The sequence below is a fragment of the Populus nigra genome, chromosome 16 (assembly GCF_951802175.1).
Source record: "Populus nigra chromosome 16, ddPopNigr1.1, whole genome shotgun sequence".
Lineage (NCBI taxonomy): Eukaryota > Viridiplantae > Streptophyta > Magnoliopsida > Malpighiales > Salicaceae > Populus > Populus nigra.
Genome location: NC_084867.1, coordinates 11367191 through 11382215, shown reverse-complemented (window position 1 = coordinate 11382215; position 15025 = coordinate 11367191). Strand labels below are relative to the sequence as shown.

The 15025-nt window shown below is 32.5% G+C and overlaps 1 protein-coding gene, 2 non-coding genes and 1 pseudogene across 3 annotated transcripts; all 4 read right to left on the bottom strand.

Moving 5' to 3' along the window:
- Nucleotides 1-1967: 1967 nt before the first annotated feature.
- LOC133675034 (gamma carbonic anhydrase-like 2, mitochondrial) lies at nt 1968-6648 on the bottom strand. Its single transcript, XM_062096299.1, has 2 exons — nt 6204-6648; nt 1968-2429 (listed from the first exon to the last, which is right to left on the bottom strand). The coding sequence occupies exons 1-2, from the start codon at nt 6580-6582 to the stop codon at nt 2053-2055; spliced, it is 756 nt and encodes a 251-aa protein (XP_061952283.1). The 5' UTR covers nt 6583-6648; the 3' UTR covers nt 1968-2052.
- A 1495-nt stretch (nt 6649-8143) lies between these two features.
- On the bottom strand, nt 8144-8233 carry LOC133676383 (small nucleolar RNA snoR114). Its single transcript, XR_009835594.1, has one exon. It is a non-coding gene; the product is annotated as a small nucleolar RNA snoR114 (small nucleolar RNA).
- Nucleotides 8234-8238: 5 nt separating this feature from the next.
- On the bottom strand, nt 8239-8309 carry TRNAG-GCC (transfer RNA glycine (anticodon GCC)). Its single transcript has one exon. It is a non-coding gene; the product is annotated as a tRNA-Gly (tRNA).
- A 2523-nt stretch (nt 8310-10832) lies between these two features.
- LOC133675084 (polyadenylate-binding protein RBP45C-like) lies at nt 10833-12421 on the bottom strand (annotated as a pseudogene).
- Between the last annotated feature and the right edge of the window lie 2604 nt (nt 12422-15025).

The following is a 15025-nucleotide window of genomic DNA, read 5'->3' as shown; positions in this document are numbered from 1 at the left end:
TCAACACTTGGTATTTTCCACGTTAATGTTTTCTAATAATAATCGCTAATATCAAATCATAATCATGAGTAATTAATTAATAACTACTTGGTAGCTCGATAATTAATTATTTAAGAGCATCGTTGGCATCATGCTCCTCACACAGAATCATTTGAATGAATTGGCATCCAAACCCTGAAAAGAATCAAAGAAAAACTGCTCCTCTCCTTCAAACGGGTTTGAATTTTTCTTTAATATGAATATGTTTAAATCTTTTGTTTTGATTGACTTTTCTCTGGCCATCTCTCCTCTATGGACTTTGTAACTTTCTTTCCTAATCATCAATAAAATATCCAGGAAAATGGATCGTCGGCTATAGAAAATTTCAGTAAATTCAATACTGATATTAATCTCTGCAATCAAAGTATGATCATGAATCAATTACTGCTATATTAGCTGCTATTAATAACCTTATCATGGCCATGGCCAAACAACTCACTCGATATATATATATATAAACCTAGTTAATTAATAAAATTAATCGAAGCAAAGAAGAGCATTTAAGGAAAAAATATTTTTAAGACAACGGCAATTAATCTTGTCTTAATAAAACAAAAGACAACAATAATTTGAATTTTACAACGCGTGCAGATTTATATAAATGCCACTTGACAAGCTCCCTGTCTAAATATTAAGTGACATGAATTCTGAATTTAATGCTAGAGAAGAGGGAAATGTAGGGGAGGCTGAGTTGGCAAGCCTCCATGATCCGTCCCACACCTCAGTTCATCATGATCACCATTTCGAATTTTAGAGATGTCACTGCCCTTTTTATCGGAAAAAACAGGATTTTTAATCTCAAACAATTTTAATCGTAATAATGACAATGATATGATGGTGTGTGAATTTGCTACTGGTTGGCTTGACAAATTCTTCTGCGAGCAAATGCTTGGCCCTGGGGGGAGGGCAGTTGAAAAGTGTTTAAAAGAGCTTAAATAATGAGACCATTAAAAAAGTGATTTTGACAAAGGATATCCATCAACTTGCTGGTTAATTATTTAGATATTTAAGGTGGGCTATACCTTGTGCTTGATGATTCGCCTACTCTCTCCACTAAAGATGCTAAGCTGCCATTGATTCCTTATCCGATGACTCCATACCTAATTTCTTGTCCTAATTCCCCACAATCTAGCGCATCATTCAAGAGAGAACGAGATTTTGACCACCCGCAACATGAGACGAAGAAGCGAAGCGAAGCTCCTCCCTCGGCTCTTTGCCTTGTTCTATCAGAGAACAGTACTTGGTTGCTTAGGATCCTCTCGCTGTTTGCTTTACCTGAACCTGCATTAATCTATGCCCTTGGTGGATGAATAGAAAGTTCTTAAATTAGCGTTATCTTGATGGCCATTGACCTGACCTAAATACAGGAAGGGAAACACATACATATATCTATATATAGCCCCCCATGCATTATAACCCTACCACTGCAACACAATATCTTGATAAGTCACAAAATGGCTAGGTATGGTTGGTGCTCCAGATTCGAGCAAGAAACAAACCAAAAAGGATAGGGTTGATGGAACTATCATTACAACTTTCCACCAACCCTGGATTCGATAATCCCAGTCCTGGCCAGGTACTTCTTCCGCAACAAAAAGAGAGGAAAAGGTCGTATCCTTTGCCCCCCCATCACGACAAACCCTCCTATCAACATCACCATTAGTTGTTTTGAGCAGGTAACATGAACATTTGCAATGCTGTTTCGTCTACTGAAATGGAGCATCTTCACTTGTACTGAACAAAGATTTTTTTTTTTTTTTTAAAAAAAAAGTAGATAGAGTAAGTTTATACAAAAGCTTATGCTAGACGGGAGGATCACTTGAAAAAAGTGTCCTTGGTGATTTCTACAAACCTATTTGGTTGAAATTCAGAACCGGCTCTTTCAATGATCAAAGAAAATCAAATTCAAACAGAAAGAACAGAGAAGCTTGCTTCAATATGTTCTCGAGCTGTTTATTTCATGAAAAGCTACAGTTAACAACTGATACATAGAAAGAAGACAGCAAAAAAGCATCAAACACTAATCCCCAGCTTCTTCTTCAACTTCTCAACCTCTAAATATACTGTGGAGTACGGGAGAAACTCTGAGAAATGGGTTTTGCTGTGATCATTAATTGCAACAGCTAATTTAGGGATTTCTAGTATCTCTTCATGGGTCAGTATTCTGACAAACCTTGCTGGATTTCCTGCCCAAAGTTCACCTGTTGGAATTCTCCTTCCTGGGGGAAGCACAGACCCGGCTTCCAGGATGGAGTGTGTCTCCACCAATGATCCTTCCATAAGGATAGAATGCTGCCCAATAATGCACTCCGGCTCAATTGTGCAGGACCGAAGGAGACTGTATGCACCAATGGTAACATACCTTTCAATAGATGTCTCTGCTGGCAGTCCTGGCACATGGAAAATACACAAAAAAATATTAAAATCAGAGGTCATCGTTGGAGCCACATGTTTACATTTCTTGTAGAGTGTAGACCTTCCAAGGGTAATTGTTGCCCTCAGGAAGTGGGAGAAACAATTACCTCTCAGCTATTGAACTCCTCTCTCCTCAAAAAACACAGTAATTTGTTTGTCTTTCTATATCTTACCACTATGTATATTTTAACACACTCGATTTACCTTCCAATTTGTTAACCCACCAAACGTCTTAAAAATCTAACTTTTACACAGTCAAAAATTATCATCCATTTTTTCACCTCAAACCAAGCTCACCCTGGACCTCAGAAGCCATAACATTTATCACTACATGAAGATATCAATGACAGAGCCATGGCATAACATGCTAAGGTGCCCATAGTACGCATGAAAACTTTATGCCAGTGCAGTTCCATCACTTATTAATATATTTGGTACAGTTCCCAAATGCTATGGACGCATGCAAAATGAAAGATCAGACAGGTCACAAGACTTAATAGGTAGAGCATGAGCAAAATAAATAAATTTTGGTCAACAAATTCAAGCAGTAACTATCATACATACATATACGTGTGAATAAATATTTTTCAGAATGCAAGATGCTTGGGAAGATGGTGAGAAAACTTTGATAGGGTCAACATGTGGGCCACAAAAGATTAGAGAAAGAAAGCCCAAAATGACAGCTAGAGCAGAAGGCAAGATGGATATGCAATAATTGATATGTAGATAGTAAACGATGCTCTGAAACATTTTGGATTTTTAACTTCAATACAAACAAAATGCTGAAGAAACAAGTCATACGGTTCTTTTAAAACAGCCAAAGATGAGAAAAGAGCAAAAGGACGTGCAACAGCAAAAAGCAAGAAAAGAAAAAACCAAACCTAAGGACCCTTTGGTTAAGCTAAGGTTCTTTCAGCATGAAGTACAAGCTTTATCAAACCACGACTTTCTATTATATTAGGTGTCCACATTTTAAATCGAGCAAGAGACCCTATTGTAATAACTAGGTATTTGGAGCTGCCAAAATCTTAATCTCTTATGAACAGGTAAAAGAAATAGCAGAAAAATTTAACACGACAAATTCTTTAGTTTCAAATACAAAGTTCTCTAATTCTAATAAGTTTGTTAACCTATTGGGAAAGAACCGATCAAAAGCCACAAATAATCAACAAATTACAGGACAGGAAGCTTTCACACGTGCAAAAACACATGCATGGATTGGCATGAACGCACAAACACATGCACAGAACATAATCAGTAAGCTCATAGAATACCCAGCAGTGATACAGTCTATAACTCAAATCTCCAATGAAGTATCGAATATATTAGAAAAGAACTTTCCTTGTGGGAATAATGTGTTTAGTTTGTAGTCAGAATTAGATGCGTGTAAAGTCAAAGTGTCCACACCTATTCTTTCAACACCTAACATTACATTAACAGTGCCTAGCCAAAAAAAAAGTAGATGAAAAGCTTAAAGCAATGACTTTGTTGGATTGATGTGAATGTGATCATTTTTTTGTAATTCTAAAGATAAACCATCAAGTGAATGTGATCATTTTTTTGTAATTCTAAAGATAAACCATCAAGTATCAACATTGAAAATTGTAAAATGCTCTAGAAACCATCAGACGTTGGTCTGAACATGCTTAAAAACAGCACCTTCAAAATGTGATTCTGATCAGTGAAGAGGAGGTTTAGTCTACCTTCCTATGTCTCTATTTTCCTTTCCCACCACTCCATGTATTTTCTGAAAGCTTACATGATACTCATGCACAAAATCCACAAAATAGAAAAGTCATAAATAGATCAAATCTCTACATTGTTCATTGACAACAACCTTTATTAATGAAGTATCCATTACATGAAGGTCAGGCGTCAAAGTGTCACCAAACTTTAAACAGAGCTCTTGAAAGCTACAGCTCATTCCTGTTCCTCAAAACACCTTTGTTTTCATTCTTTCTATAACCAATACCAGGATGAGAAATGCTAGAGGCAGTCGTTCTAGCAGCTGACCTTCTGACACTTGCTTTTCATGAAGCCACATATATTTAGAAAATGAGTCATCAGTTATTCCTGTTAGTGTTTTTCTTTTCCTTCTTATAATCAACTTTATCATCAAGAGATTCCCAGGTCTATCTTCACTCTTCATTGTTCTGTCTCTCTGCCTCAACTCTCTATCAAAAGTTTTGTTTATTTAAAAGATGTGTCTCTTTCATAACTGCTTTTTCCCAGCTCACATGTCAATCCAATTAGCCTAGGCTTCTTTAATACTCTCACATATATATATATATATACACACACACACATATATACTTTTTTCTTTTTTTCCTTTATGTTGAAAACAAAAACTTTCACTTGAGGCGGGAGGACATGAAAAAGATCAGACAAATCATGCATTAAATCAGAGATAAGATTTTTCCTCTGTGTCTGGTTCAAAGAGAAAATAAATCCCTCTGTTATCTTTAGTACTCCTTTTATAATGCCGTGACTTTTTCTATTATGGTGGGGGGTTTATGTGAGATTGGTTGCGGAACTTAAAAGGCTGATTGAGTAAATCAACGGCAAGATCTGAATATTTTGGTTTACGTTTTACAAACTATACATAAAGATTCAGGAATTGATTATCACAACTACACCCATAGATTTTCAAGAACACAAGCACAAATAGCTATGTCTTTGCATATAAAGAAGAATATGTAGAATCCTGGAAACATGTACATTAATCAGGAAAATAAAGTAACAAGTAGAACAACATCAGGTATGGCTGGATATTGGATGTGGCTGAGATTGATAGATGTAGGAATGCGAGAAAATGATATGAAAATCTCGCTACAAGGACTAAGAGAGAGAGCGAGGGCAATATAAGAGGGGTGCTATCTTTCTGGCCTTTTGCAACAGTGAAAGATGAGCTACCAGATGCCCCAGTTGAAATCAGTGTTTTTAGGTGAATGAACCATCCAAAGCAACTGCTTACAGCGATGGTTGCTAGCATTTCCCATACCACTTACAGATTTCACCTTCTATTTCCTTCTTTCTATAAGCAATACAAAATGAACCTTGAGCAGGGATATCCAAAAATCCCAGCCAAAAACAAAAAAAAAAATCAATTAAAACTCACCATTTCTAATTTATAGGAAAAAAAATGAAGAAGAAAAGGAAACCACAAGGAAGAAAAATAAAATAAAACAAACTAGCAAATGTATCATTCGTGGACATCATTCCACCCAAATCTGATTACAATCTTGTAAGAAGAGACTGATTGCCAGTCCTTAATTCACACCACCTACTGTCAATAACCTAAAATGACGTTCACAGACAATTGAAAACAAAAAATAACCATGCATGGCGTGTCAACATAAGATGATCAAACACAATAACTTCAAATTCCAACAATAAATCAGCACTTCAATTACTTTCACTTGCAATCACTCCATGCCTCCTATTCTAATCAGTTAATTCTAGCCGAAGTCCTTTAACCCCTAAAATCACATTCAATTACTATATCCATTCCAATCATGAAATCATAGAAATAACAAATTATCCGATTCAAATTAAAGATTCCCAAAACATAAAATCCCCTAAAAAACCCACATTTCACAAATCATTTCAAACTTCAATCATAAATTTAACAATTAAATCACGAAATTCTAAACAATCAATCAAAATTATGCATTAACAACCCTAATCCAGCTCAAATTTATTAAAATATTAAAAAAGAATTAATTGTACAAGAAAAGAAAAACCCTAACCTGTAGGAGAGTTCCAGGCAGCGTGAACGACACACCGTTCTTGAACATTAGAGCTAAAACCGACGGTGATCTTATTAAGATCGCCACGTAAGACAGCTCCATTCCAAACTGATGCTCCATCATACACAGTAACTTGACCCGCGAGTACCACATTTGGTGCCACGTATGCATCCACAGCTACCTTCGGTAACCACTGACCTAACGGAATTATTTGCCTCTGTCCTCGGTAGTCCCATTTCACTCGATCTACTGATGGCGTTATCGATTTTGAAGACGCTGTCGAAGCCGCAGCCGCCTCCGTCACGAAGTGACGTTTAAGTGAGAGATTGGTGGTGGTGGTTAGGGATTGTCGAGCGATTCTTGCTAGGGTGGTTGCCATTTTTTTTTTAATCGCTGTTTGTGTGGAGCTTGGGTTTGATGAACAAGCAGAAACAAAAATGGAGAGAGTGATGGAGTGAGAATAATATCCGGGCTTGTAAAATGGGCCTATGGGCCTTTTATGTTTCATTTTGGGTTTTTATGGCTGAGAAGTGGGGGTTTGTCTTTTGTTCAATTAGTTTTACAGGTAACAGATGAAGTATTTTTTTTTCTTAACTTTAAAAAAAAGTGTAGAGGTTGTTAATATTTTTTTTATTAAGAATATTTTTTACTATCAACTGAAAATTTTATAGTGTGTTTAATTGCTTAGAATGAAAATTATATGTACCAGTAAATCAAACAAAATTGTTGATTATAATCAAAGATTGAGTCAGGAAATTATAAAAATGTTATTTCTTGAGAAAACAAAATGTTGGATATTTGTTTCGGTTTTAAATTAGGTCCTGGAAGTTTTAATTGATTTGAATTAATAAAAATAAATTTTATTTTATCAAATTAAACATTAATTCAACGTCAAAACTTATTATTAACATTATAGTAGCCTCATATCAGTTTATTGTGAGAGAATTAGATTGGGAATAAAAAAATTCAAGTGGCCGAAAACATTAAAGAAAAAGAAAATATTGTGAATAGCTATTGCAACCCATACTAGATCATGTATTTCTTCCATGGTATTTTCATTATTTTTTTAATATTTTTTTTATCTTGTATTATATTACATGTCCACGATTCTAAATACCATTCTATAGTTTACCGAGTGTTAATTTTGTAATTTTGCACTATAATGGTTAAATAAAAACTAAAATGATCCAATAAAAAAAAGACACGCAAAAAAAAAGATATTTATTAAATGGAAAGTAAAAGAATTTAATAGAAAAAACACTTGAATGAAAAGAAAAGAAAAGACCTAATAAAAAAAGGGACTTGAATGGAAAAAAAAGAAGAAGAAAAAGGACTTGAATAAAAAAAAAAACTTGATATAGTTCAAAAATAAGCAAGTAAAATAAAAAGATGTAACTTAAAAAAATAAGGCCCATGAATTAAAAAAAAACCAACCCAAAAAAGGCCTAACCCAAAATAAATAGGCCGAAGATTAAATACTTAAAATAATTATTGGGGAGGACCTTCCCAAACAAGTGGGCTCAAGACACTTAAGGAATTGAGGGGTGTAAATTATCAACTTATCATGATAATAGTTAATAAATTTAGTCAAACTTAGCGGTTTATCTTGTAATAAAATTTATAGCGAGTAAAGTTTTAAATTAAATAAAAAAACATATTAATCTAAATTGTATTTAATTCAATCAAATCAAATTCGATTAATTTTAAAAAATTATTTTTATAAAAAAAACAACAATATTTTAATAAAAATAACTAATCTGAATTAACTCAATACTTAAAATTTTTACAAATCAATCCTCAATGGAGTTTGACCCTTATAATTATAATTATGATGAATTTAGATGAAAGAGTAAATATTATACTGTTAATATAATAATTCATATGAAAGTAAGATTTAGCCAAAAATAAAAAATAAAGTAAAAAATAAAAAAAAAGTTAACAAGCTCAGATGCACTCTTTGTCGTCGGATGGAGATCAGACGGTAGTGATAGACCCTATCATCACAATGAGCACAGACTTCCTCACAGCTTGTGAATGCACCAGCCGGGAATCGAACCCGGGTCTGTACCGTGGCAGGGTACTATTCTACCACTAGACCACTGGTGCTTGTTGATTAAAGCATGTGAAATATGCTATTTATTGTGTTTACCAAGGTCCTTGTCCGATTTAAGGAAATTAATTTCTCCTTATCATGATATAGCATACCCCAATACTTCAGTGCTGTAATATTAATTGACATTTGACCATGACTAAATTCCTTTTACAACATTCACATTATACTCTGCGGATCACGCATTTATCTAGGTATTTTTTATTTAAAAATATATTTAATAATTTTTTTATATTAGTATCTAAAACACAAAAAATCAGTTTAAAACAAAATAATATTTACAAATTAATAAAATAATGATTCAATCACAAAATCAAACACAAGTTATAAAGCCATTGCAGTGCACAACTTTTAGGACTCATGACGGCATCCTTTAGAATATTATGTGCGAGAATAAAAAAGGATTGATATCTTTTACATTGATTTTTTTTTTTAATATTAAATTTATTAAAAATTAAGTTTTTTATTTTTTTATAAGAATAGTTCAGTCGCACGACTTGAATTACGAGTTTATTATATTAACTCAGACTGATTTAGGGTTTTTATTTGATATTTTTATTTTTTTCTTGATTTCTTCTTTTTAACTTTGAGTTATCTTAAAATTTAGTTTTTTTTTTCTACAAGTCATCATAATTACTTTTTTCTTTTTATATTCAGTTCATTTATCATCATTGTGTGTTAATTATAAAATTAAATTAAATCATCTTATTGTATTTTATTTTAAAACAAGTTAGCACCGCTTTAATTAAGATTATTTTTTTAAGCTTAAAAAAAATTAAACCAGCCTACGACAAGTCGCGCAGGGCAACCTACCTAGTACTAACTAATTAAGCTACCTCGTATCTACAATGAAGTATACTGTCATCTTTGAACAATGGAAAATCACGTGCTCCTGCAACTTTGAACACATTCATGATAATATGCCAAGAAATTAAGAAGCAATCTCTCTCTCTCTCTCTCTCTCTCTCTCTATATATATATATATATATATATATATATATATATATATATATATATATATATATATAAGCAAATCAAGAATATTATCCACAACCAAAGCCAATATGGATTCTCTACTTGCTTCTTTTTTCTTTTTCATTTTTTTTTATCAACTAATTAATTAATGAAGGGAAAATATTAATAACCATTAGTCAAAAAGTTAAAAAGGGAAAAAATCTCATAGGCTAGAGAAGCATTATACATTTGTATTTGGACTGGAAATTCAACAGCTAAATTATATACGGAAGCATCTTTTTACATCCCGTAAAGTGCCCAAGTAAAAGGATAGGCACATAGCTGGAGGGTTATCTCCAGGCACCCCCAAAGCAGGATAAGTTATTATCATCATGGATCATTTTTTCAACTATCTTGCTGATCCAGATCCTGTTGCTAGCATTCTGTAGCTACTAAAAGATATTTTTTGATCGACCATTATCCATTTGCAACAAGTTGTACCAAGTCACTGCTATAAATACCAGTACTTCTGATCCTGGATTTACACCACAAAAACACACATATATATAGCAGAAAGAAGAAAGAAGAGCTGTTTTTGAATCAATGGAAGCAAACTATAAGCAAAGAGGGTGGTTCAGTACCAGCAGTGTCAAGCTGGTCATGTCTCTGCATCAAGCATCCAATCCATCATCATCTACTGTGCATTATGATAGCTCAGTCAATCCGAGCCGATCTTCATCGGTTGCTTCTGTGCGCAGAAAAAATGATGGAAATCTGGATCATCCACATAACATTTATAATGGTCAAGACAAGTTCCTAACTGGTGATGAAAGCATCGATGCCAGAGCTGCAAGCTACATCTCAAGCGTTCGGCAACGGTTTAGGCTTGAGTGATTTGATTAAGCTTATATATATATACCAGTGGAAGCAAGTATATATCTTTTTTATGTACTTAATTTCCTCAACATCTCATCTTTTATTCGCTTAATTAATTGTATGTCTACTAGTTATCATAATGTAGAATGTGGAAGTTTCTGTAGCTTTCAGTTCTATAACCATTGCACCTAAGTGGTGCTTCTACTCGAAATGGACCTCCTCTGCAGTTTCCACTTACATACAGCATGAAGAAAAAATAAAATAAAATAAGAGATAAATATATTAAAAATATTATTAAATTATTTCAAATGGCCATGTTTATATTGTGAATATAATAAGAGATTATGGTAACAAATAAATCAATCTACAAATCATGAATAATTTGATTTTTTGTATTGATTCCAACCGCTCCATAATCTTATCTACATTATATTCTTTAATATATCTGTGAATATTTAAAATAAATCTTGATTGATTTGACAAATAATTATATTTAAGAGGTATTTGAAATAAATACTATTTTTTACTTGAGAATACATTAAAATAATATATTTTTTATTTTTTAAAATTTATTTTTTATATTAACCAAAAATATAAAAATAAATCAAAATTTTTAAAAAACACACTCACAAACACCATCTTGAAACAACAAGATACGATCGACATGCATATTCTCGTACTATGAAAAATTAAAATAAAACAAGAGAATTGTATTAATTAATAATATTGGATCGTTATAAATGATAATAGTATAATAAAAGTTTCAGAGAACCGTCTCAACCATGCACGTCTTTGTTCATTTTCATCTGCAAACCTAATAAATCCATATCCCTTGGAACGTCCGGTCAGGAACAACTTTTGCTGCTTTGCACCTTTCACAGATGGTTTCACATTTCTAAATGTTTCTTGTGGAAGGTAATCATTGGCATCAGCAGCCCAATCTCCAACAAAAACTGTATAATCAGGCCCATCATCTTAGCGCCTCTCACCAGCACCAAGGGCAGCCCAGTTCAGCCGGAAAGCCTGCTCACTATTTGGCATTGTTGTGCCGTTGTATGCCTGCAAAATCCTCTCTGCTGCAGCACGACTTACAAACTCAATAAAACCACAACCCTCTGGATAACCTGTTTGCTTATTACGAATAACCTTAGCTTGAACAATCTCTCCAGTGGCAGCGAAGATGCTAAGAAGATATTAACTCCCATCCATCCACTGCTGCAAATCCCCGATCCACAACGACTTAATCTCGTCTCCACCTCCCCCACTTCCGGCGGCTGAACCGTATCGAGCCGGAGGAGGAACTGGCGGCGGATTCCAGCCAGCAGGAGGAGGAACCGGTACTTGCGATTGTTGCTGTTGCTGCATCATCCATTGCTGCTGTTATTGTTGGTATTGTTGTTGCTGCTGATCTGGTTGTGGGACCCCCACTCCGGCGACTTCCGGTTGTTGCATCATGTTTGGAACTAGGGATTGTGTCGTCCTGGCGGAGGATAAGGTGGTGACTGGTGAAGATACAGCGGAGAAGGAAACCAAAACAACCTCGTTTAAAACCTTAAATTTTTTGTTAAAATAATTTTGTTCTAGAAAAAAACAATAATAATAAAATATAAATAATTTGATCTTCTCAATCTCCTCTGATTAAAGGTTTGATGCGTTAGAGTTGGTCTCTTCAGGCTGCATCCATAAAGTAGAACAAAAGGTTAGAAAAAGAAAAAGGTCGTCATATAATTTGATCCTATCCTGTCGAATCTTTTTGTTTAATGAATAATGAAAACAACATCATAAAAAGAAAGTCTTTCATTTGTTGGAAACCTTCCTATGTTCTTTTCAAAGATGTTATGGATTGGAAGACGTCCGTGGGATAACTGAAATACCTACAAATCAAGTCTTTTGAAAGTTTTTGATATTTTTTAACATCTAAATCAGTTTAGATAGGAAATGAGAGTCATATGATATGAGAATATGTGTATTTGTATGTTTAGTTGCATATAATATTAAGGTTTGAGTTTGAAAAAAAAAAATGTTAGGTGTTGTTGGGCCTAACCTAGCCATTTAGTAAGAGTCCCTGTTTTTGGATTCTTTTTTAATGGAAAATAGACCGGATGAATTGTTATCCTCTTTAATTTTTATGGAAAAAAAAGTTAGACAACACATCCATTTATTTTTCCTAGATTTCAACCCTTATGGTGCCATTAAGACTAAAGGTTTTTTTATCCTAAAATTCATTTCCAACCTTTTTTTTTATCCAAAACAATTAAAAACACTCTAGACACCTTCATAAATTCATCTATTACCTAAAAACCTCAAAAAAAATCATGAAAGCCAAAATCAATTGGTAACCAAAAGTCTTACCAAGCTCAAATATTGTTTTTAGGCACTTTCAAGGTAAAACAATATATAAGTTGAACTCTCATTATCAAACAGAACCAGAGACGGAGTAAGAAGAAAAAAGTAGAGGGGCCAAATTAAAAGAAATATTTTAAAAAGATTAAAATTTTAATTATTTTACAAAGAGAGAGGCTGGGAAAAATTTCCTTGCAGGGGCCCGGGCCCCTACTAGCCTCCCCTTGCCTTCACCATTGAACAGAACCATCTGATATAAATATCAACTATTTTGATGACTAGAATCTATGCCAATGATTTTTTTTTATCTCTATTGTTGAAATACGGGGACTTTTTCTCTCATCTCTTAAACAAAAAACTAAAAAAATTAATTTTTGGACTAAAATTAATTTTTATTGCAACTTTAAAAATTAGAGGGATCCAATTGTTATAATTAGTAAAAAATAAGGACTAAGTTGAATATTTTAAAAAATTCAAGAACACCACCCATCATCTTTATATGTTTCATTTTAGTCCTTTATTTTTTAATTCTGTCATTCCTTAACAATTTTAACTAAATTAGCCTCCAATTAGGCCCTTAAAGGGTAAAGTTAAAAAAAAGAGAGAGAAAAAAAACTCATGGACAAAATAAACTTGCAATGCCCCGTGAGTGTGAGTCCACAGTGCTTGATAAAATAACTAGATGATATGCCCGCGCGATGCTGCGGGCTTATGACATGTTTGTACGTTGTTGTAAGTTTGTAGAAAAAAAAAATTATATTTGAAAAAAATTGTTGCATTTCATAATGTTTTCAAGAAAAAAACTACAAAGCTAAATTTTTAACCAGCTTAATATTAACAAAATAAAATCAACAAAGAAAATTTTGGAAAAAGTCATAACAAAAGAACAAAAAACCATGTAGGAAAATCTTGTAGCAATCTATAGTGTTTCATGAGGCAATCTACAATTGTAATTCTCAACCAGCTCATTATTAAAAATAATAAAATCAATAAAGATAATTTTTTAAAAAATCATGTGGGGGAATACTATAGCAATCCACGGTGTTTAAAAACAAAACTACAAAACTAAATTCTCAACTAGCTCAATATGAAAAAAAAAATCGCAAAGACAATTCTGGAAAAAAAAAATCATAAAAAAATTATGTGGGGAAACACTATAGCAATCCACAGTGTTTTAAAGAAAAAAACTACAAAGTTAAATTCTCAATCAGCTCCATATTAAAAAAAAAACAATAAAAACAATTTTGAAAAAAAAACACAAAAAAATGAAAAAAGAAGACAATTCGGGGGGTGGGGGAGCAAAAAAAAATGGAAAATGAAAAAAAAACGTGTGGGGAAAGTTAAAGCTAAATTCTCAATCAGCTCAATATTAAAAAAAATCAACAAAGATAATTTTGAAAAAAAAATATGTGGGAAAACACTGTAGCAAAACAAAAATCATGTGAGGAAATATTGTAACAATCCATAGTGTTTTTTTTAAAAAAAACTAAGATGCAAAATTCTCAATCAGCTCAATATGAAAAAAAATACCTGATGCTGCGGGCTTGTGGCATACTTGTGCATTGTCGTGGGTTAATTTGTGAAAAAAAAATTTAAAAAAATTATATGAAGAAAAATTGTTATAATTCACAATGTTTTGAAGGAAAAAACTACGAAGCTAAATTCTTAACCAGCTTAATATTAAAAAAATAAAATTAACAAAGAAAATTTTAGAAAAAATCATAAAAAAAACAAAAGGAAAAACAATCATGCAAGAAACACTGTAGCAATCTATTTCATGAGGAAATCTACAGTTATAATTCTTAACCAGCTCAATATTAAAAATAATAAAATCAATAAAGATAATTTTTAAAAAATCATAACAAAAAAAATCATGTGGGGGAACACTGTAGCAATGTACAGTGTTTTAAAGAAAATAACTACGAAGCTAAATTTTCAACCAGCTCTATATGAAAAAAATAAAATCGACAAAGATAATTCTGAAAAAAAAACAAAATATCATTAAAAAAAATCATGTGGTGAAACACTGTAGCAATCTACAGTGTTTTAAAGGAAAAAAAACTACAAAGCTAAAGAAACATTGTAGCAATCTATTTCATGAGGAAATCTACAGTTGTAATTTTTAACCAGCTCAATATTAAAAATAATAAAATCAATAAAGATAATTTTGAAAAAAATCATAACAAAAAAAAAATCTTGTGGGGGAACACTATAGCAATCCATAATGTTTTAAAGGAAAAAACTACGAAGCTAAATTCTCAACCAGCTCAATATGAAAAAAAAATCAACAAAGACAATTCTGGAAAAAAAATCATAAAAAAGAAAAAAAATATCATGTGGGGAAACACTGTAGCAATCCATAGTGTTTTAAAGAATAAAAACTACAAAGCTAAATTTTCAACGAGCTTCATATTAAAAAAATAAAATCAACAAAAATAATTCTAAAAAAAACACAAAAAAATGAAAACAAAAAAGACAATTTAGAAAAAAAAACACAAAAAATGAAAGAAAATAAAAAAAAACATGTGAGGAAAGTTAA